Here is a 22,277-nt window from a genome sequence, read left to right on the forward strand (position 1 = left end):
GTTAGGTGAGACGCTAAACAGCCCTGACACGACGGCCAGGACAGGAGGTTTGCGCAGGCCCAATAAGCCGCCTAGAAAACCAATCATTACGAACAATATAAGAGATAATGCGACTCGATATAATCGGCAAAGACCTAGGCGACGAATACAGGATCACGATTGGAAGCTTGGAACATGGAATTGCAAGTCGCTAGGTTTCGCAGGTTGCGACAGGATGATCTACGATGAATTACATCACCGCAACTTCGACGTCGTGGCGCTGCAGGAGATTTGCTGGACAGGACAGAAAGTGTGGAAAAGCGGGCATCGAGCGGCTACCTTCTACCAAAGCTGTGGCACCACCAACGAGCTGGGAACCGGCTTCATAGTGCTGGGTAAGATGCGCCAACGCGTGATTGGGTGGCAGCCAATCAACGCAAGGATGTGCAAGCTGAGGATTAAAGGCCGTTTCTTCAACTATAGCATCATCAACGTGCACTGCCCACACGAAGGGAGACCCGACGACGAGAAAGAAGCGTTCTACGCACAGCTGGAGCAGACATACGATGGATGCCCACTGCGGGACGTTAAAATAGTCATCGGTGACATGAACGCACAGGTAGGAAGGGAGGAAATGTATAGACCGGTCATCGGACCGGATAGTCTGCACACCGTATCGAATGACAACGGTCAACGATGCATAAACTTCGCAGCCTCCCGCGGAATGGTAGTCCGAAGCACTTTCTTTCCCCGCAAAAATATCCACAAGGCCACATGGAGATCACCTAACCAAGAAACGGAAAACCACGGAAATCGGAAATCGACCACGTTCTAATCGACGGTAAATTCTTCTCCGACATCACGAACGTCCGCACTTACCGCAGTGCGAATATTGAATCCGACCACTACCTCGTTGCAGTATGCCTGCGCTCAAAACTCTCGACGGTGTACAACACGCGTCGAAGTCGGACGCCGCGGCTTAACATTGGGCGACTACAAGACGGTAGACTAGCCCAAGAATACGCGCAGCAGCTGGAAGTGGCACTTCCAACGGAAGAGCAGCTAGGCGCAGCGTCTCTTGAAGATGGCTGGAGAGATATTCGATCCGCCATTGGTAGCACCGCAACCGCTGCACTTGGCACGGTTGCCCCGGATCAGAGAAACGACTGTTATGACGGCGAATGTGAGCAGTTAGTGGAAGAGAAGAATGCAGCATGGGCGAGATTGCTGCAACACCGCACGAGGGCGAACGAGGCACGATATAAACAGGCGCGGAACAGACAAAACTCGATTTTCCGGAGGAAAAAGCGCCAGCAGGAAGATCGAGACCGTGAAGAAACGGAGCAACTGTACCGCGCTAATAACACACGAAAGCTCTATGAGAAGTTAAACCGTTCACGTAAGGGCCACGTGCCACAGCCTGATATGTGTGAGGACACAAACGGGAACCTTCTTACGAACGAGCGTGAGGTGATCCAAAGGTGGCGGCAGCACTACGAAGAGCACCTGAATAGCGATGTGGCGGTCGAAGATGGCGGTGTAGTGATAGACCTGGGAGAACTCCCGCAGGACATAATTTTACTGGCAACGGATCTCCAGGAAATCCAGGAGGAAATTGGCCAGCTGAAGAACAAAAAAGCCCCTGGGGTTGACCAACTACCAGGAGAGCTATTTAAACACGGTGGTGAGGCACTGGCTAGAGCGCTGCACTGGGTCATTACCAAGATTTGGGAGGAGGAAGTTTTGCCGGAGGAGTGGATGGAAGGTGTCGTGTGTCCCATCTACAAAAAGGGCGATAAGCTGGATTGTAGCAACTACCGCGCAATCACATTGCTGAACGCCGCCTACAAGGTACTCTCCCAAATTTTATGCCGTCGACTAGCACCAACTGCAAGGGAGTTCGTGGGACAGTACCAGGCGGGTTTTATGGGTGAACGCTCCACCACCGACCAGGTGTTCGCCATTCGCCAAGTACTGCAGAAATGCCGCGAATACAACGTGCCCACACATCATCTATTCATCGACTTCAAAGCCGCATATGATACAATCGATCGGGACCAGCTATGGCAGCTAATGCACGAACACGGTTTTCCGGATAAACTGACACGGTTGATCAAAGCGACGATGTATCGGGTGATGTGCGTAGTTCGAGTTTCCGGGGCATTCTCGAGTCCCTTCGAAACCCGCAGAGGGTTACGGCAAGGTGATGGTCTTTCGTGTTTGCTATTCAACATCGCTTTGGAAGGGGTAATACGAAGAGCAGGGATTAACACGAGTGGTACAATTTTCAATAAGTCCGTCCAGCTATTTGGTTTCGCCGACGACATAGATATTATGGCACGTAACTTTGAGAAGATGGAGGAAGCCTACATCAGACTGAAGAGGGAAGCTAAGCGGATCGGACTAGTCATCAACACGTCGAAGACGAAGTACATGATAGGAAGAGGTTCAAGAGACGACAATGTGAGCCACCCACCGCGAGTTTGCATCGGTGGTGACGAAATGGAGGTGGTAGCAGAATTTGTGTACTTGGGCTCACTGGTGACTGCCGAAAATGACACCAGCAAAGAAATTCGGAGACGCATAGTGGCTGGAAATCGTACGTACTTTGAACTCCGCAAGACGCTCCGATCGAATAGAGTTCGCCGCCGTACCAAACTGACAATCTACAAAACACTAATTAGACTGGTAGTCCTGTACGGACACGAGACCTGGACGATGCTCGTGGAGGACCAACGCGCACTTGGAGTTTTCGAAAGGAAAGTGCTGCGTACCATCTATGGTGGGGTGCAGATGGCGGACGGTACGTGGAGGAGGCGAATGAACCACGAATTGCATCAGCTGTTGGGAGAACCATCCATCGTTCACACCGCGAAAATCGGACGACTGCGATGGGCCGGGCACGTAGCCAGAATGTCGGACAGTAACCCGGTGAAAATGGTTCTCGACAACGATCCGACGGGCACAAGAAGGCGAGGTGCGCAGCGGGCAAGGTGGATCGATCAGGTGGAAGATGACTTGCGGACCCTCCGTAGACTGCGTGGTTGGCGACGTGTAGCAATGGACCGAGCCGAATGGAGAAGACTCTTATATACCGCACAGGCCACTTCGGCCTTAGTCTGAATAAATAATAATAATAATAATTAATAATAATGCAATCCGATGAATTTGTTATTCCATTGACTTTCTCAAACCTGGATGAGTGTTTCCAAAGTGGCGAAGCCATTCCAACAAAACGGCAACTGTCGAGGTTCATGATGTGCTCAAAGGTTCACACCGTTCGATGGCACTGAAGTCTTTAAACATCTTCTATCTTAAGCCCTAGAACGTCGCGACGGATGAAAATACGTCTTCTCGTCTCATAAGCTGAGGGACAACTGCATGCTTGATGTTTCCTACACTTGATACGCTGACCCATAGCCAATCAAAAGAAATGTTTGATCCATAGGAATTTCGAAGCAAATTTAAAACATGCTACAATAAATATTAAGAGATAAATATATTACCTATATGTAATTGTACGGAGAATATTATAAAATTACGCATTATGCATTTTTTCGCCAGCTATTTTAAAGAAGAATTACTCTATTTTCAAACTTTAGTTTCAATATCCTGAAATATAATTTACTGTTTCTAATCTTCCACTTCCATTTCTGTTAGCAAAAGTACATACAAAGCTGGAATACGACAGTCTATGAACTTCTTTTACGCAACTGGATGAAAAATAAACCAGCATTTAAAATGTGATGCCGATCCAATAACTTACCAATCAAAGCACTGTGAGAACTCTGTATCCATGATATTTCTTATTGCACCGTCCACTCGTTCCCCACGCATCCATATCACATTTAGTAACACTTTCCCCCGCTCGCGCTCACCAAAAATTCGCACTCGTTGCCCAGCCGGTGGACATGATGATGCTGGCGCTGCTTCCCCTCCCAACAGCACGGATCCCGGTGAATCGACTATAAGTTCTTCCCGGCGTTGACCTGTCGCAGCAGATCGTCGATTTGCACCTTGTACATCTCCTTCACGTCCACCAGGTCCAGCTTGAGCTCTTCGATCTTCTCCACCGATTCGCCGTACAGCTGGAGCAGAGCGTCGTACCGCTCCTGCAGCTGTTGGAACTCCTCTTCCAGCTGGGCTGTACGTTCGGACTTTTCGCGAATCTGAAACAGAAGCCCAATAGTCATGCACATCGTTCGTGGATGATTTAAATTATATGTAAATACTCACATTATCCAGTTCCGCCGTCAGATTGGAGATCTCCAAGTTCAGAACGTTGCGTTCCTGCTGGAAGCGCGACAGTTCCCACTGCAGCTGATATACCTCACCGTCCCGCTGTTTCAGGGTGGCCTGCAAGTTCTCCAGCATCGAGGTGGTGTGCAGAAGTGGAGCACCGCCGATGGTTTGCCGGCCACTGTTCGAGACCACATCGTCGTCCATCTGGTTCCAAGGAATGCTGCCGATCGATTCCGGCAGCGAAAGGTTCCCCATGCTGGGCGTCGGGGAGGATGTTCGCGATTCGCCGAGGGCAATTCCGAGGGCTTGCGAAGAAGGGGAGGGTGGGGAATGGCGAGTGGACTGGTCGTGCTTTGAATGAGACGATGAGTGGGGCTGCTGCTGTTTGGCGGCCTCTAGTAGTTCCTTCTGCTGTGAGATTTTTCGATCCAATTCCGCGGAGTGCGATTCCAGATCAAACAGCTTGGTCTTAAGAGTTTGTCGCTCTTCTTCGAAGGACTTCAGCTTGAGCTTGTGATCGCTCTCCATCAGGTCCATTTCAATTTGCTTCTGCTGGAGATTGTTGGTTAGTTCTTCGGATTTAAACAAAGCTGCGGTCAACCTTTCTTCAAGGTTGGAAATCCGTCCGTTCAGTGTAAAGATCTGTTCCTTAAGAGTGCGCTCGCTATCTCCGAATGCTTTGGATTTTTCCACGGATTCGTCCAACTTACGAATCATATCCGCCTCCCGTTGCTCCCAGATTCGTTCCTTATTCCGAAGCGCATTTTGCAGGGATTCAATTTGCTTCATCAGAGGAATTGTCACCATAGCTGAGGCATTTTTCTCTTCTTCGGATCGAGTTTCTGTCTCTTCTACTCGTAGCAATAGTTCAGAATTCTCATTCTTCAAACGCTGCATCCGTTGGGCATGCTCCGCCTCTGCTCGTCGTAGTTTCTCGCGCAGATCCTCCAGCTCGGTACTTATCTGTTCGTTAACCCTCTGGATGGTGCTGTGTTCGGACTCCATCGATGCCAATTGAGAAGATTTCTTGACGAGCTCTTGATAGGCCTCTGTTTTTTCGGTGAGTTCTTTCCTGGCGAAATCGAAACTTTTCTTCAGGGTATCGAGCTTCTGAGTCGTGTCATCCAGTTGGCTCTTCAAAGTAGCGGTTTCTTTTTCCAGTTTTCGCTTTTCCGATGAAAGTTTGTGCACTGCATCAATTTGAGAGCGTTCAACTTCTTCCTTGGCAGATAAAGAGCGCTTAAGGCGTTCGGTTTCATCCGTCAGATCTCCGATGTCTTCTTTGAGTTTCTTGATCAGTGCTTCGTTTTCCTTCTCCTTTAGACGAATTTTCTTGATAATGTTGGAATGGTTCAAAACTTGCTTGGATAAATTCTCTCCTTCCTTCTTGAGTTCCTCGATCATAAAGTCTTTATCACTGATTACCTTTTCTACGTCAGAACGGTTCATTTTTTCCTGGGCTTCCGACCGAACTATGTCCAGCTGTCGCTTAAGAGCCTCTCGTTCACGAATCGATTGCTGAAACTTCTTCTCGAGTGCCGATAGCCGCTGCGTGTACTCATCCGTTTCTGAACTGTCAGCCCGTCTTTGTTTCGACTCCAATTGAGTATTTAACTGGCAATTCTGTTCATGAAGATCCGCGTTCTGCCTTCCTAATTCCAGTAATCTAAACTCTCTTTGCTCTAGAATCTCAGAGATTTCGGCTATCCTTCTCATCAGCTTCTCCGTCTCGCTCAAGTCGTCACTATTTCCGCTCTGCACTGATATTTCCGACGGTTCTCGGTTATGACCTCGCTTCTTGATCATTACAATATCGATATTACTTTTTCCATCCGGAATCTTCATAGGACTAGCCCGATACGCGCCACTGTTGGTGCTACTCGAATCGCCGTTTGGGCTCGATATAATCTCGATATCCGATGACGTCGCAGTCTCAATTTCATCGCCCGAATTGTGCGACGACGTGCCTTCTTGTAGCTTAGGCTCCGTCAACATCGGGATCTGTGCCGCGACCGAGATCTCTTCAAAGCTGTGCGTCGAGTCGGAGATTTGGGTCTGGATCTCGACGTTTTCATACGATTTATCCAAATGTTCGTCCGACTGTTTACTCAGCTTCTCAATCGAGGTCAATGTCGTTTCCGAATCGTTCGACTCCTCTGTGTCACATACAGATACTTCCGAGAAGGCCATTTGCCGGGACACAGACGGCTTTTCGAGACTTAGGTGCAGACTACCTCTGCTCGGCGGCACGGTGATCGGAACTCCGCCGTCAGCCGTCTCCACCACTGTGATTGGCTGTTCCGACAACGTGTAGGACATCTCGGAGTCTTCCTCCACACTAATATCGTCATCCGCGACCAGTTCAACAGAAGTAAACTTCATCTCACCCTCATCGATCGACGAACTCCGATCCATCGTGGTAATTGAATCCGGCGTCGAAACACTCGACGGAGTTCCCTGAACTTTGATCACCTCCACCGATTCCGACTCCTGTCCAATTGTTGGTCCCGAACTGGGCGAGGTCAGTGCCGATCCGGGCGTCGTTACCGGGCTCAACAGTTCAATCGATTCCGAGCTTGCTTCCGGAGATCCCACCTTTCCTGGAACCTCTGCGATTCCAGAATCCTCAAAGCTCTTCCTCTTCAAGCTAGAAGGGGCCTTTGTCACGGTGACATTGGCCGCAGTCGCTGGTTGCTCAAAAAACGATCCTGTGAACGACCCCCAGATGCTGTCCATCTGTCCTTTCCCGACATTGCCACCCCCTTTGACTTCGCCGGAACTCACCGGAGTGCACGGTTCGGTCTTGCTCTCACCTCGACCTTCGGTTTTCTTCTTCCCACCGCCACTTCCTTGGGGGTCACCCCCATCCTCTTCATCCTCCTTGATGTCGAGCGCCTTATCAATTTGCTTCTGGGCCTCCTTCAGGGCGTTCTTCGCCAAATTGGCAATGCCCGTCGTGTCGAACCAGCTCATCGCGTTCAGTTCCACTTCCTCCACCGTGACCAATTTACATTACACACCGTAACGAGAACACACAGACTTCCCAACTTTTCCACCACTTTATAGACTTTTTCGCAGCAAAAATTGCAAAAAATTGTTCGATTGATTAGTTTTTTCGTCTTTTCGCCAGGAGAAAAACACAAGACACGTCAAAATTATGCTGCGTCTTCTTTGTTGCGTTCTCTTTTTCCTCCCGTTATGCAAACCAGGGGGTGATTTGATGCTTTATTGACAAACATGGCAAACCGACAGAGCCGAATTTAGGTATCGACGAAAAATACAAACTGGAGTGCTTCGAGATTAGGTCGTATGGTCGTATGTCGATATAAAAATCGATAGGTTTATTTTGTTCTGTATAAATATCCAGTATTCCGCGAGCGGTAATGGCCGCCAGCATGCTTGCGGGATAGTCTCTGGTTTGACGTTTCTGGAGGTCAACTGCACCCACCATTCGAGCATTTTGATCAATGTGGTATATAAGAAGGCTAGAATTCACTGAATCAGCACCTTCTTATATGCCACATTGGTCAGAATACTCGGAGCGATGGGTGCAGTTCAAGACAAAATTTTCAAAACGACTTATCTGCTTTTGTAAACAAAGATTCAAACGACGAATTGACGAATCTGATAGCTCTCCCACGCAAACCAACACCACCAACAGGAAGGTGAAGGTTTCCGCTACTGTATACAGTAGAATCATTATCAGCTTAAGGTACCGTAAACGAATATTACTCAACTATAGTAGCTGTTGTACAGTAGCCGTTCGATAACTGCAAAATGTTTACTTTGCAGTTAACGAATGCCGTTCGATAACTGCAACGCATTCTAGACGTCAAACGGATGTCAATCGACGTCAGATGCAATAAAAGTGCATCTAAATGTGCAGCGCAATGCAGCTGTCATTGAGTCTGACATCAGTTTGAAGTTTAGCGGTCCGATAACTGCAAAACTGTTGCAACTATCGAATTGCAGTTAAAAAGCATTGCAGTTAAATGACTTGCAGTTATCGAACGTCTACTGTACTTGGTCGGCGTCGGAGTTGGAAATTTTTTCATCAACATGGCGGCAGCTAAGCAGCCCAAGTAATACCAAGCATTACAATATTGCACATGTATCAATCACAAATCGGCATGCTAAATGCTAATTGCATTAGGTCTGTTTTAACGATGTGTTGTTGCATTTATTTATCAACTGTCAGACAACGATTCTCTAAATCAGCAGTACGAATGCAGCGATGCATTACTGGTGCTTTATTTTAACATGCCAAAGTAATGAACCATTAATTCGGTCTTATAATTGCCCTTTTCCACGTTAAGTCAACTTTTCGGGCTGTGTTTTTTACGTGCATATATAGATTCATGGTTACTTGGGTGGTGTTTGTCAGGCATCCTTTGCAAATAATGTCATTCAGAAGCAATCCAAATACGCTAATAGTGGGATCTGGACCGTGGTTTTTGTTATCGCAAATTCTACTACATAATAGTAATATGTATACATATAGTTATAATAGTTATAACTATTTTCATAAAATCTGTTGTAGGTAAGTAACCTTCTATATGTTTTTTCCTGAGCATCAACGTAAAATATTTTTGTTAATTTACAGTAAATCAAGCAATGTTCCCTTGAACAAAGTTGTAGAGGGGAATCAGCGCCAGAAGTCCGCCATACAACACTTTTCGGAATTCCGCCTCTGGAAAGAGCCACTGACTGAATACTACATGATAATGAAACGATAAGTTCAATCCCTGCATGGGAGTCGAACACGGCACAAAATTTGCAATATAAATACGGATACGACCGATTCTCGAATCACTCTTGAAATATCGAAAAAAATTATATACGCAGAGCTGGCAACTCGGCTGACAAAATCGGAAAGCATTGAAGAAGAATCGCAAAAAATATCAAAACAAACCGATTCTGTCACTGTCAAGTGAAAAAATCGTTACTCCGCGCATCGGAATTTGCCAGCATCAACCTCCGCGTAAATACAACACTTTCTCGTATTTGTTCCGACTCGTATCAGTTTTTGTGGTCCTTCAAATGAGCCATCCTTTGTCGGGAACAATCCGGCAAGATAGCAACCCTTCATCATGCACCATTCCCAGCAGCAGCGACATCAAAACTTCACCGAAATCTACGAACTGCTGCGGAAGCTGTGCAAAAGTTTGGCAGGCGATCGACACGGTACGGTGGGGATATCCTTGAATCCTCAATCTGTTTTGTTTTTAGCTTTGTTTCGGTAGTTTTGGCCTGTTCCGGTGGTTAATGGTTTGCTTTTGTTGCAGAAACGGTACTAAAAGGTGTGACTCAGCTGGTGATTAACACGCCGAATTCCATTTCAAGTGGCGGGGCGGGCGGTAATGATGAGAGCTCGATCGTGGCTCGGATCGGTCAGCACTTGCGGTCCAAGAGTGCCGGGGATTATGCGTTGTTCCAGGCATTGCACGAACAGATGAGCGCTTATGTGAGTTTTCTTAATATTTTTTACGAAAATTGTTAACACTTCTTCCTTTATATCATTTCTAATTATGTTTATAATCACATTCCGCCAGACGGACACCAAGCGGCGGACACAGATATTGGAATTTTTGATGTTGATGGCCAACAGCGAGGGGGCGCAAACCTTCAATGGACAGATGCTGAATCTAAATTCCGAGCTGAGGAGCGATTTGAGTGGAAGTTTGCCTACAACGGAGGGTAGCTCGAGATCGTCCGGAGCGGATTCCGGTGGTGGTGGTTTGTCGAACATATTCTCGAAGATTGAGCTCAGGTCGAGGTCAACGGACAATGTCAGCACTGGGATGAGAATTATTCCATTCAAAGGGGGATCGGTGATGCAGGATGGGCGGAGTTCAACAACTTCGGGAGAACTGTCCGAGGAGGAAGGTATGGCCGCTTCGAATAATCTGCAGGATCAACTGATGCAAGACGTGATTTATGCGTGCACCGGTATCCAGGGCAAATACCTGCGGAAGCACGTAGTGACCGGCGAATTTAAGCTGGATCACATTAGAGGACGAACGCTGAGTATAGGAGACGCCGGGATGATTTTGCAGCTAGCCGAGGTTGGTCATTTCCACGATCGGGTGGTGAAGTTTACGGATCCGAAAAGCGACTGCTACATGAAGGGAAACTTTGGCCAGGGATACATTTCTGCGCTGCAACGAGAGTTGACTCAATACTATGGGATGTTGGCGATTCTGCAGGAAGATCTAAATCGCCAGCGAAAGGAGCGAATTGGTTTGACCGGAGGGGGGGATCGGCTAACACTGAAAAAACTTCGACTGTGGCTCACCAGTCCAATGGAACGGCTGCAATGGTTGGCACAAATTTCGGAGTCTTGCAAAGAACTGAAAGGCGGTGCTCTGGCCACCATCGTTTACGATTACACTACAAATGGAGATCCGGAGAATCGAAGGCTTGCTATAGAATTGTTGCGGTCCGCTTGTATACCGTTGCAGCAGGCACTGATTCGATGGCTGATCGATGGAGAGATTGTCGATCCGAATGGGGAATTTTTCGTAGAGGAAATATCCGAGGTCGGATTTGACCAATTGTGGCATCAAAAGTATCGAATCCGAAAAAGCATGCTACCGAGCTTCGTTAGCGACGGAATAGCAAACAGGATCCTAGTCATAGGAAAGAGCATCAATTACCTGCGGGAAGTCTGTCAGGACAAAACTCCGGTAAAGGCTAGAAACGATCTGAAGCAGTGCCTAGAGAACGACATGGATTCCATATTCTCGACGATCAGCACCACAAAGCTGCATCAGCTGATCGATAGTGCTTATCTGAATACTTCCAAACAAGTTTTGGACATTGTTTTAGGCCCACATCGCCTGATGGATCATCTGCAAGCGTTGCGAAATTATTTGCTTCTAGGCCAAGGCAATTTCGCCGATATTCTGATGGAAAATCTTCAAGCAGAACTGGATCGACCAGCTAGCGAGATCTACCAGCATGATCTTTTCTCCATTTTAGCAGCAGCCGTTCGGAATTCGTTTTCCGAGCAGGAAGAACCAGAAGTCCTTAACTATCTTGACGTTCACTTCCTGGTCCATTATGATGGTGAGTCCGGTTGGGACGTATTCGGTCTCACCTACAAGGTGTCTGGACCACTCTCCACGATTCTCGAACCGTCGCTGTGTCGCTATCAAACGTTCTTCAAACATCTATGGAACATGAAGCACATTCAATTCATCTTGTCGCGCACTTGGAAGTGCCAAACACTCGCCGCCAAATCGCTCAAATCTCTCCAGAATCAGATCGGTCCGATCGTAACCCGCGTCCAGCTCATTACCTCCCAAATGATCAACTTCGTCAACCAGATGGAGTTGTACATCCTGTTCGAAGTGATCGAATGTTCGTGGGTTCAGTTCCTGCCTCGGGTCAACCAAGCGAAAGCCCTGGACGACATTTTGGATGCGCACCATCATTTTCTGGAGGACATTCGAATTGGAATTTTCCTGGACGAAAGCTCTCAGGAGATTATCAACACGTTGGAACATATCTTCGACACGGTTAGGAAGCTGGAAGAATGGCGCGAGCGCTTCTACCGGCTGTGCTTCACGGAGTACGAAGCGAGGAAAGCCTATCAGGTGAGTTCTGATTGGTTGTGCATTTTTGCTTTAATTTACTTATTTACATACTTCCATAGGATCATATCAAACAAACGGAACGAACCGGCGACTATGGCGTCACCACGGAGAAAATGCTGGAACGGGACGAGCAGGCAAAAACGTTCGAGCAGCACCTGGCCACACATCAGACCCTGCTGCAGGACATTGGCAACGAGTACGAAAACATGGTCGGCAAGTTCCTCTACCAATTGGCCATATCGACCAGCGAAGCGTTGCGCCAGCTGGGAATGCGACTGGACTACAATGAGTACTACAAGCACCGGGACCGGCGGCTCAATGTTCCGCTGACGTTCCAGCACATCCGCATGAGCATGGCGGCGAACAGCTTCCGCTCGCGGAAAGTCACCTCCAGCTCGATGCTGTACTGACATCGTCCTGATGGCGATTGTTTTACTGGGAAGGAGGAGGACCAACGGCGAAGGGTGGTCCATCATTTGAACTCACTAGTTGTAAGCACCAAAAAGGCAACACCCATCGGTACTCTAAGCTACTACAATTGTTGTGAGTTGATGTGAGATGCGAAGAGTCGAGGAGCGTGTGCCAACGCGGTTGCCAAGCATCAAGCAATAGAACGCGCTGTAAATAAGCTTCATTTAACGGAAGTGATTTGGAATGCGCATAAGCGGTAATATTCACCTAATATAGTTGCATGTTGAATTCATTATTTTAGATCATCAGTATTTCGAATGTTGTGAAATTCCCAAGCTCATTCCCCCTATCTAGGAATGATAGGAGTTATGGACAAAAGGTCTTAACACGCTTAAAACGAATTGAATAAACACAAACGGTCCAAGGGACAAATGATAGAATGGAACAATTTGAAAATCTGGTAATATCAACGCACCCTCTGACCACTATCTGCGTTGATTTAAATATCGCTAACCGATATGTCTACCGGGCAACATCTCCGGTGGGCACTGCACTTAGATCTCCTTAGATGCAACTGGACCGAGATCTTACTAAAGGCTCCGTTTCTCAGTGATATGTTGCCATAAAATCATTGGCGTAAATATGGGGGGGGGGGGCTGTTAGTCTTCCCTAGAAAAAAAAATAGTTCCCCTAGGATTTGAAAAGTTAGTTAGCATTGATATAAATTTTCAACATAATGTAAATTAATTACTGAAAATTTTTGAAGACAAATGAGTTATCTTCCATATTCATCCTATCATTATTTTTGCTACCGTAGAAATCTTCATACGCTAGGAGACATGTAAAAAAAGAAAAGGTAGAATCACCAAAAAATATCCATAGCGACATATGGGATGCAATTCTCAAATGACCAATTTCTTTACCTCCGCTTAAGCTTTGAACCAGGTTTAAACGTATGGTTAAGCACCGCTTAGGGGCTGTCCATAAACCACGTAGACTCTTGAGTGGGGGGGGGTTTCGAAAAAGTCTACGATAGTCTACGAAGGGGGACGGGGGGGTATACCAAAAATCTACGTAGACTTTTTATTTTTTATTTTTTTTTAAACGATTTATACAGCAGCTTTGTGCGAAGATCACTCGCATTTCTCCATAAAAATGTAATGAATTTCACTGAAGTAAAAGTCATGGATTTCACCAGGAAATTCTTCTGTGTTGAGCAGGAAAATTCTCTAAAGTATTCTATAAAAACTTTCGAAAAAATTTCAATATCTTCACTTGGATTTGCAGTTTTTAGAATTTTTTTTATTTTCGGACGGAACTTCTTTGGAAACTATGGAAATTAAATTATGTCATACTCCAACGGATTTTTTTTTAATTTACAAAGGAAGCATTTTGGAATATCCAAGAAAAAGTCTTTGGAATGCCTAAAAGATATTCTTTGGAACTTGTAAAATGAATTCTCCGAAATTTCCGTGAGAAACCCTTCATAATATCCACTGGAGATTTTCTGGGATGTCCTCGGAAATTTTTTTTTAATTTCGGAAATTCTTAGGAATTTTTGCGAAGAATTCTTTGGACATATAAGCAAAATTCTTCGAAATGCCCGTGGAAACTACTTCGTAAATTTCTTCGGCAGTTCTAATGCAATTTCTTTAGAATTATCGATGGAAAATCTTCGAAATTTCTAAATAAATTGTTGAAAACTTCTACAAGAAATTATTTGAATTACCCACCAAAAACTGTTTGAGTTTCCACAACACAAAATTGTATGCAGTTTTTGTAAAAAAAAAGCCTTTGTAATTTTAATGTAAATTTATTCGAATTCTATTCGAATTTTTTACGAGAAATTTGCAAACTTTTGGAATTTAGAATAGAATTCTTGGGATTTCAATAATTATTCAGGGTATTGCATGAAATTTTCAAGAAAAACATCGGAATTATCACGGAGAGTCACGGTTATCACGGAATTATTGAGAGATTTTTACGAAATTTCCACGCAAAACTTATTGGAATGTAGACTTGATATTCTCGGAATTTCAACTCGTAATTTCTCGAAATTCTGAAATTTCTTCGGTTTTCACAAATTTGAGCCGGCGTTCAGAATTATAGGACAGATGCGTGACAGATTTTGAGCAGTGGCGCGCCGATGCAAAAGTGTCGACGATGGTGGCGCACACCTCTAGGAGGAATCGAATGAAACAGAAATTATGCTATGGACAGAGGATTAAATTTGATTTCCTTTCAAATTGATTTTTGTTTTGTTGGATTTTGTTCAGTTTGATTTAGTTCGGTTTGAAATTCAGTTGCGAAAAAGTACAGCCGACGCGCGTGGTCGTGATAGTAGTTACTGAAGATCAAAACTTTTAAATCTAAGAGGGAAAGCAGCCGAATTCGGACGACGCAGTAAGAGTGAACAAAAGAAAAACTATTTGGAAGAAGAAGTGAAAAGAAAAAGGAAACAAATCTGTTGAAGAAAAATCGATTCGCCGGGGACGCCATTTTGGCGCAGCAAGATGGAGGGCAGAAATCAGGAACCGCCTGATATTCAAAACCTAGCGGGGCAACAGCAAGAAAATGAAGGAATACTGGACTGGAGCATGCTAGGAGCAGCGAGTTGGCAAACACAAAACGACATTACAACAGGAGCAAGGACAAGTGGACCTCGAGGGCGGAGCACAGTCGGAGAAGCAGTGAACATAACCTACAACAGATCAGATCAAGGGCCATACCGATTGTATTTCGAATTGCGGGATACGAACAATGGAGTAAGACGAATTAACAAATACTCACTCGGTAGCAAGCTGCGAAAAATGGATGGATACAAAAAGCATATCGAAGACATGAAACAAGTGGGAAAAAATCGCATAATGCTCTACGTGAACAGCTACGTGAAAGCAAACGCGCTAATGGAGGAAATCAATCGAGAGAAAAATGGAGAATACAAAGCGTATGTCCCAGTCCACCTTGTCTGCGTGACAGGCATAGTTGCTGGAGTGCCGGCAGATATTCCGATCGAACAGATTCAGGAAGACATACAGTGTGACGTACCTATTGTAAGCGTAAGGCGAATGACCCGTAAAGAAGGATTGGAAAGATTACCAATCAACCGTATAAGCGTGATGTTCCGTGCAAATGTGCTGCCGGATCGAATAAGACTGTTCTGTTGCAACAGCAATGTGAAACCGTTCATCCAAAGGATAGTTGTTTGCAGTAAATGTCTACGGTTCAACCACTTCGCCGATAACTGCAAAGGCAGCAGGAGATGCGGGCAGTGCCTATCGCCCCACGAAACCGAAGAGGAGTTCAAAAACTGCTCGAAACCAATGAGATGTGCACACTGTAAATCAACGGAACACAAAACACAAGATGAAACCTGCAAGGAGAAAATAAGACAGCTTAACATAAAGAAGGTAATGGCAAAAAGTGCCATCACATTCACCGAAGCCAAGGAGCTATACCCAATATGGACCCAGAACGCATACGCACCACTAGAAAATGCGGAGGATTTCCCAAGCTTACCAAACACATACGTGGAAATGTCGTCTGGAATGTTCTCCAACCCACTACGAGAACAATGGCAGAAGACTAACGAGCAGAGAGCAAAGATTCAACCGGCGGTTAAAATGTACAAGGACAAACCCAAAGACAACACCAAAAAAACATCTGGAGGAAAAAGGCCTAGGACCGAAGACACCCAGCAAAATCAAGCGACGCAGTTAAACAGCAAGGCCGAGCCCGGTAGCCAGACCAATGGAATTACCTTGAACAACACGCACAAGGTTTCTGAAAAAGAAAGATGGGAACGATTAACACAAGATGCCAAACGGAATGCAGAAGCAACAGCGAACCGGAATCTGCAAAGCACGGTGATGTCATTCTACGCCGACTTCCTACAAGAGATTGGAACATCCGAGGAGACAAAACGTAAGTTCAAAATATGCACGCAAAAGCACTTTAATCTAACTAGTTCTGTAGTCGAAAACGAATAAAAAAAAAGTAAGTTCTGAAACAAACAAAAAAAAACTATATCAAAGCTCTATAAACATTTTCTTTAAAATTCGCGGGAGAAAATAAAACAAAAATTTTGCAATGCAACGTTCAGAGTTTGGAAAAGCAAAAAGCTGAAATTCGGAGAGTACTAGTAGAAGGAAACTATGATATAGCTATATTATCAGAGACGTGGACGCAACCAATACTAGAAAACAGCAGTAGATATAGAATAGCTAACTACCATCTAATACCTAAATCTCGTTATGATAATTATGGAGGAGTGGCGATATTACTTCACAATGATTATAACTTCATTCCCCTAACACTACCCGATACAGCCGATGGCATACAGACATGCGCTGTGAAGATACCAATATTAGATATTGTAATAGGTGCCATATATGTGAGTCCATCAACATCAAACAAAGATTTCGAAGAGGATATACAGAGGCTTCTTAATCAGCTTAGGGTACACCGAAAAGTTGTATTAGGAGGTGACATAAACGCGCACCACTACCTTTGGGGAAACGACAATTGTGACAGGAAGGGAAATATATTTGCAGACATTATGCTAGGGGTAGATCTGGTCCTCATGAACACTGGGGAGAGCGCATTTAGGCCGATCCAGCTAAATAAGAAATCAAGTGCAATAGATGTAACCCTTATCAGTCCTAACCTGTACAATGACGCCGAATGGAAAGTTCTAGAATTCGGCATAGGTAGTCATCACATGGCCATAGAAGTAAACATAGTCGGCTCGCAGAGAAAGAAGAAATACATATATAACATGAACAGGATAAGCGAAACCTTGGGCGCACTAGGCAAGGAAGATGTGAAAACAATAACAGACCTGAACAAACACGTAACCAAGGCATACAGACAGAACAGGAAGAAGGACGATCGAACGCCGAAACCATGGTGGTCGGAGCAAGTAGAGGTAGCATGGAAGCAAAATCAGAAGCCAGGAAGCAGTTCAACGGGATGTCTACACTAGAAAACCTGCTAGAATATAAAAGAAAAGCTGCATTGTTTCAACGACTTAAGCGAGATGAGATGAAAAAACATTCGAAGAATTTTCCAACGAAATTACACCATTCATGAGCTCAAGCGAATTATGGGCTAAAGTAGGACGATTAACAGGGAAAAAATTAAGCGAAAGGTAACGAATATACTGGAAGACGATAGGAAAGTAGCGGAGGATTTTCTAGATCTGCATTTTGGACCTAATGATCCCGTAGCATACACACCGTCCCTACCTTTAGCCCAGGACAACATTCTCACCATCGAAAAATGGAGCACAATCTTAGCAGATAAAGGAAAAGAAGATCCGCGCCAGGCGAGGACCGCATAACATATGAAATGTTGAGGAAACTGGATACAGAAGTGGCGAAAAACCTGATTGAAGAACTGAACGGAATGTGGAAAAGAGGACACGTAGAGGACACCTTGAAAGCCATAAAAATAGTGGCGATTCCCAAACCTGGGAAAGAACAAACGACACCTGCTGGGAAACGACCTATATCACTAGTCCCCACTTTAACAAAGGTAGTGAATACGGCGGTCTTAGAGAGGCTAAGAGAGGAGGTAGAGGTAGAGGAAAAACAACTATTACCTGAAACATCTTTCGGCTTCAGAAAGGGATCATCGACGACAACCTGTCTATCGTACATCACGAATGCCATCAAGAAAAACAAACGCGAAAAGATGCTAACGGCCATGATCTTCATCGATCTAAGCAATGCGTTTAACACTGTTGATTGCACAATACTAGCACAGATACTATACGACATCAGAATAACACCGGAATTGGTTGCATGGATACACAGCTTCCTAACAAATCGCAAAATAATATTCCATATGAGAAAAGAGACAATAACTCGGACGATAAATAACGGTCTACCACAAGGAGATGTGTTGTCGCCAACGTTATTCAATCTCTATTCTGCATCTTTACACCAAATACAGGAGCAAAATGTGGAGTTAGTACAATACGCCGACGATTTCGGCATACTTGTAACAGCAAGGAATTTACAAGAGCTAAATGAAAAGGCGCAAAATACAGTAGACAAATTCATTGCAATAGCAGAGAAACTGAAGCTAAAGATCAACGGAGCTAAAACAAAAGCAATACTATTCCAGAACAGCAATAAAGAAATGGACATACAAATCAACAATGAAAAATTAGAGACAGTACGTACACACCCATACCTAGGAATCACTATGGATAGATACCTCAGTTTCGGTCCACACATACGAGAACTGCAGAAGAAAGTGGTGGATAGAACGAATATGTTTAAAGTCCTAACTGGTATTAAAAAAGGGGCACACCCATCAACCATGATCAAAATCCACAAAGCGCTAGTAAGGAGCACAATCGAATATGGGTGCATGATACATAACAATGCCAGCGCAACGAATCGGAAAAGAATAATTACCGCGAACAATATGGCTCTGAGGAAAGCGACAGGATGCACCAGGTCTACGCCATTAAACACCTTGGCTGCAATTTCAGGAGAAGAGCCAATTGAGCTGAGGCAAGCGTACGTCACATCGAAAGAAATAGCGAGATACTTCGAGAGGAACAACGTAGTAGCTGCACAACTCAAACAATTAATTCGACCAGAAGACGACGATATGTGCAAGTCCTCATACCTAGAAAAAATATATTTCCAACATCAGAACATGTTCAACACCATAATTCCAATCCCCAAAATACAGACTAAAAATGTCGAAATACATGCATACCTTGACGGAATGGTTGGCAGCAAAAAGAACGCAAATCCAAGAAACCTTAAACAAATGGTTTTGTACTTGCTTAATGGACCCTACAAAGAAAAACAGAGAATCTACACGGACGCCTCCAAGATTGGAACGAGATGTGCTGTAGACGTGTATGTGGAAGCACACAAGAAAAGACTGTACTTCAAACTAGAAGAAGAAACGAGTATCACGTCAGCGGAAATTTTGGCTATTCGGATAGCAATGGGATATATCGAAGAAAGGGAAATGAACAACGTCGTAGTACTCACCGATTCCAGAACTGCCTGCGAAATGCTAGAAGACGTCCAAGCACTCAGAGCCGGACCTGAGATACTAGCTGAAATACTATGCATCGCCGACCGTCGGAATACATCTCTACAATGGGTACCCAGTCACACTGACCTAAATGGTAACGAGATAGCAGACGAGCTGGCCAAACTAGGACTCACTTGCGACGATCCACCAGTTTACCGCAATAGGATTCTTCGTACCGATTCACAATTTCGACTGAAAAATATAAAACAGGAGAAAGCCGAAAACTGGTACCAACAATATTCAGCTGAAAAGGGGAAAAAATACTATGAGATACAACCATCTTTTGACCTAGAACCATGGTTCACAAAAACAGACATGTCGGGACCAGACATACGGCTTACAAACAGATTAATGGCAGGACACGATTTCTCCAAATACTGGCTGGGAAAAATGAAATTAACAGAGAGCGAAAACTGCGATACTTGCCATGTTCCCGAAACCGCAGAGCACACAATTCTGCGATGTCCGGTATATGATACTATTAGAGCAAATTATAGTTTTGGAACAAAATTCACTAGCTTGACAGAGCTTTATAAAACTAAACAAAAAGAGCTTTACTCAGAAGTCATCAAATTCGTTCGACAAACTAATCTGAATCTATGACAAAAGTCACAAATGTCATAAATACAAAACAGAACAAAAAGTTAAAAGTGCATTTTGCATAAAGTGCATTGCGTTATGAACGTTACGAATTGCATCTGGTCATATGGTATTTGCTACCGGGCCAACAACAGAAGTTGACAGATGACAACTTCGATCAAGAAAGATGAAGAGAAGAAGAAGGTTTGAAATTCGAGTTTTATTGTAATGTTCACATGGAAATGGATTTAAATAGCTGAATTGTTTGAAACGTAGTTGGTTTCCATATTTTTCCAATCACATATGATGTTTTGTAAAATTTGGAAAAGTCTACGTAGACTTCAGAGGGGGGGGGGTGTTTCGGAAAAGTCTACGAAAGTCTACTAGGGGGGACGGGGGGTTTGAAAGGTGAAATTTCGGTCTTCGTGGTTTGTGGACTGCCCCAAGAATTAAGCGAAGGTGAAGAAATTGGCCCCAAAAAAATAAAAAAATAAATGAAGTTCGATTTTCTTTAAGAAAACGATGAAGTTAATCATCCGGAACGCGTCAGTTTTTCTTTTGACTCAAAAATCTAAAGGAATATTGTTTAATTTAAAATTTGAAAATAGATGAAAAATGCTTCTTTGACATTTTCGGTCTTGTTTGACGTACGGAATAATATGATTTAAACGCACTAGCACGCACTAGCGACCCGAGCAAAATCTGAAAACATATATGTTACACACTTAAATAGATGTTATGAGTTCGGTAATTTTTTTCACGGATTTATACGGTAATTAAAAAAATTACAGATTTTTCGGTAATTTCGGAGTGACGTATTAATATCTGTAATTTAAATTACCGATTTTCTGTGAATTAGTTCTGATTCACCGAGTTCAGCAAATATTTATACCGAAAATTCTGTGAATCAGCTTCAGCACCGAAGTCGGTAACATATTTTGCTGGAGTTTCGGTAATTGGAGTTGCAGATCGTCGCACCAAAGCATCAAGTGTCAAAATGGTTGCTTCACACGATGTCCATAGTTATTTTTCAAGTGCCGCAGAGAAATACTAATTTCATATTTAAACATGCCTCGAAAGTATTTAGAGGAGTTGGCGTTGGAAATCGGGTAGCTGGTTTGGTTAAGATACAGGTAAAATATAAATTTCGTTGTTTGGAGGCACTCTGAGTGAATGATTTCATTTGTTACAGCCCGAAGAAGACTCCCCGCAGGCTTTAGAAAGCAGCTCAATGATGGTTTGTTGTCAATTTCCCGGTGTGTCAGAAGGATGTGCGGATTGCTGTTGGATGTGGGATGTTGGAGAGGCAGATCATGTCGATGCTTCCTCGTATTCTCCAAGTTCCTAAACCTGCCGATAAGAACTTCCTCCTTTTCATGGATGCACACTTAGAAAAAGTTACCGACTTCGGTAATTCGATTACCGAATTTTCAACAGCTGAACGGTCGGTAATTGTTTCGGTAAAATAAAAAACCACCGAAACATCTGTAAGTTGCCATTGAGAGGAAAGCTGTCAAATTTACTGACTGTTCGGTAATGTTTACCGAAAAACTGAACCAGATCTGTAAATTGCATCAGGCGGCAATCCGTCGCCTGACAGATCGGAACATCTTACCAAAAAAAAAAAAAAAAATAGTTCTTATACTAATGACACACTGATGGTATTCGTACCATGGTACAAGTTGTACCACTAGTGTGTCACCTTGTACCATGCTGGTACAACGTGGAAAACCATGGTATATTATCGACAGACATATGATTTCCGCACAATGATTTTCGTATCACGCTGTACGCGTACAGTGACAAGATGACACACATCTTTTTTTTTTCCACCGTTGCATCTATTTGACAGCTTGTTTTGAAACTGATTCTACCGCTTTCCAAAACTATATTTTTCATCAAAATTAATAGAAGTCATAAACTGTTACCACCGACGAACCGACGTGTCACTGGCGCTCTCTGATTGTCCCTCACTTTTTAACGGTCTTTCGCTTTAGCGGGCGACCGCTCCTGTCAAATGAGCTAAAACACAACTCCGCTGCAATGTTAATACACGTAGGTTGGTGGCTGAGCTACGAAAACTTCGCGAGCCATTATAGGGGTGGCGGTAGTGTTCGATGATTTTTCATCATGGCGTCGTGAGCAGCAAATTTGAATTATTTTCTATGGGGTGACACGTCGGTTCGTCGGTGGTGTTACTATAGTTCTTATGAGTATTACACAATATTTACCCATATTTTTTGAATAAATTGTGAATTCGCGTCAGCAGTTCATTCATCGATATGAAAGCGTCATAGTTTTCCAATTTTTCGTATAGGTATTTTAGCAGAAATATGCGAGTTCTAGCAAATATTCCGCAGGGCAATTATTTCTGCGGACGTTAATCACTCTATTCTATGGTCC

At 44.2% G+C, this 22,277-nt stretch overlaps 2 protein-coding genes across 2 annotated transcripts; one reads left to right on the forward strand and one right to left on the reverse strand.

Moving 5' to 3' along the window:
• Nucleotides 1-3,459: 3,459 nt before the first annotated feature.
• Nucleotides 3,460-7,395, reverse strand: LOC134207249 (TATA element modulatory factor). The gene is made up of 2 exons (XM_062682969.1): nt 4,216-7,395; nt 3,460-4,148 (listed from the first exon to the last, which is right to left on the reverse strand). Exons 1-2 carry the CDS (start codon nt 7,192-7,194, stop codon nt 3,945-3,947), a joined length of 3,183 nt encoding a protein of 1,060 aa, XP_062538953.1. The 5' UTR covers nt 7,195-7,395; the 3' UTR covers nt 3,460-3,944.
• Nucleotides 7,396-9,125: 1,730 nt separating this feature from the next.
• LOC134207250 (gamma-tubulin complex component 3) lies at nt 9,126-12,530 on the forward strand. Its single transcript, XM_062682970.1, has 4 exons — nt 9,126-9,405; nt 9,507-9,685; nt 9,774-11,819; nt 11,879-12,530. The coding sequence occupies exons 1-4, from the start codon at nt 9,312-9,314 to the stop codon at nt 12,227-12,229; spliced, it is 2,670 nt and encodes an 889-aa protein (XP_062538954.1). The 5' UTR covers nt 9,126-9,311; the 3' UTR covers nt 12,230-12,530.
• Nucleotides 12,531-22,277: the final 9,747 nt, after the last annotated feature.

This window comes from Armigeres subalbatus, chromosome 1, assembly GCF_024139115.2.
Source record: "Armigeres subalbatus isolate Guangzhou_Male chromosome 1, GZ_Asu_2, whole genome shotgun sequence".
In the NCBI taxonomy this organism is placed as follows: Eukaryota; Metazoa; Arthropoda; class Insecta; order Diptera; family Culicidae; genus Armigeres; species Armigeres subalbatus.

Excerpts from the sequence above, each read along its gene's own strand:
- LOC134207249 (XM_062682969.1), bottom strand. The coding sequence starts at position 7,194 with ATGAGCTGGTTCGACACGACGGGCATTGCCAATTTGGCGAAGAACGCC. Across the intron at positions 4,149-4,215 it reads TGACGGCGGAACTGGATAAT|ATTCGCGAAAAGTCCGAACG; the intron begins GTGAGTATTTAC and ends CTTCTGTTTCAG.
- LOC134207250 (XM_062682970.1), top strand. The coding sequence starts at position 9,312 with ATGCACCATTCCCAGCAGCAGCGACATCAAAACTTCACCGAAATCTAC. Across the intron at positions 9,686-9,773 it reads ACGAACAGATGAGCGCTTAT|ACGGACACCAAGCGGCGGAC; the intron begins GTGAGTTTTCTT and ends ACATTCCGCCAG. Across the intron at positions 11,820-11,878 it reads AAGCGAGGAAAGCCTATCAG|GATCATATCAAACAAACGGA; the intron begins GTGAGTTCTGAT and ends ATACTTCCATAG.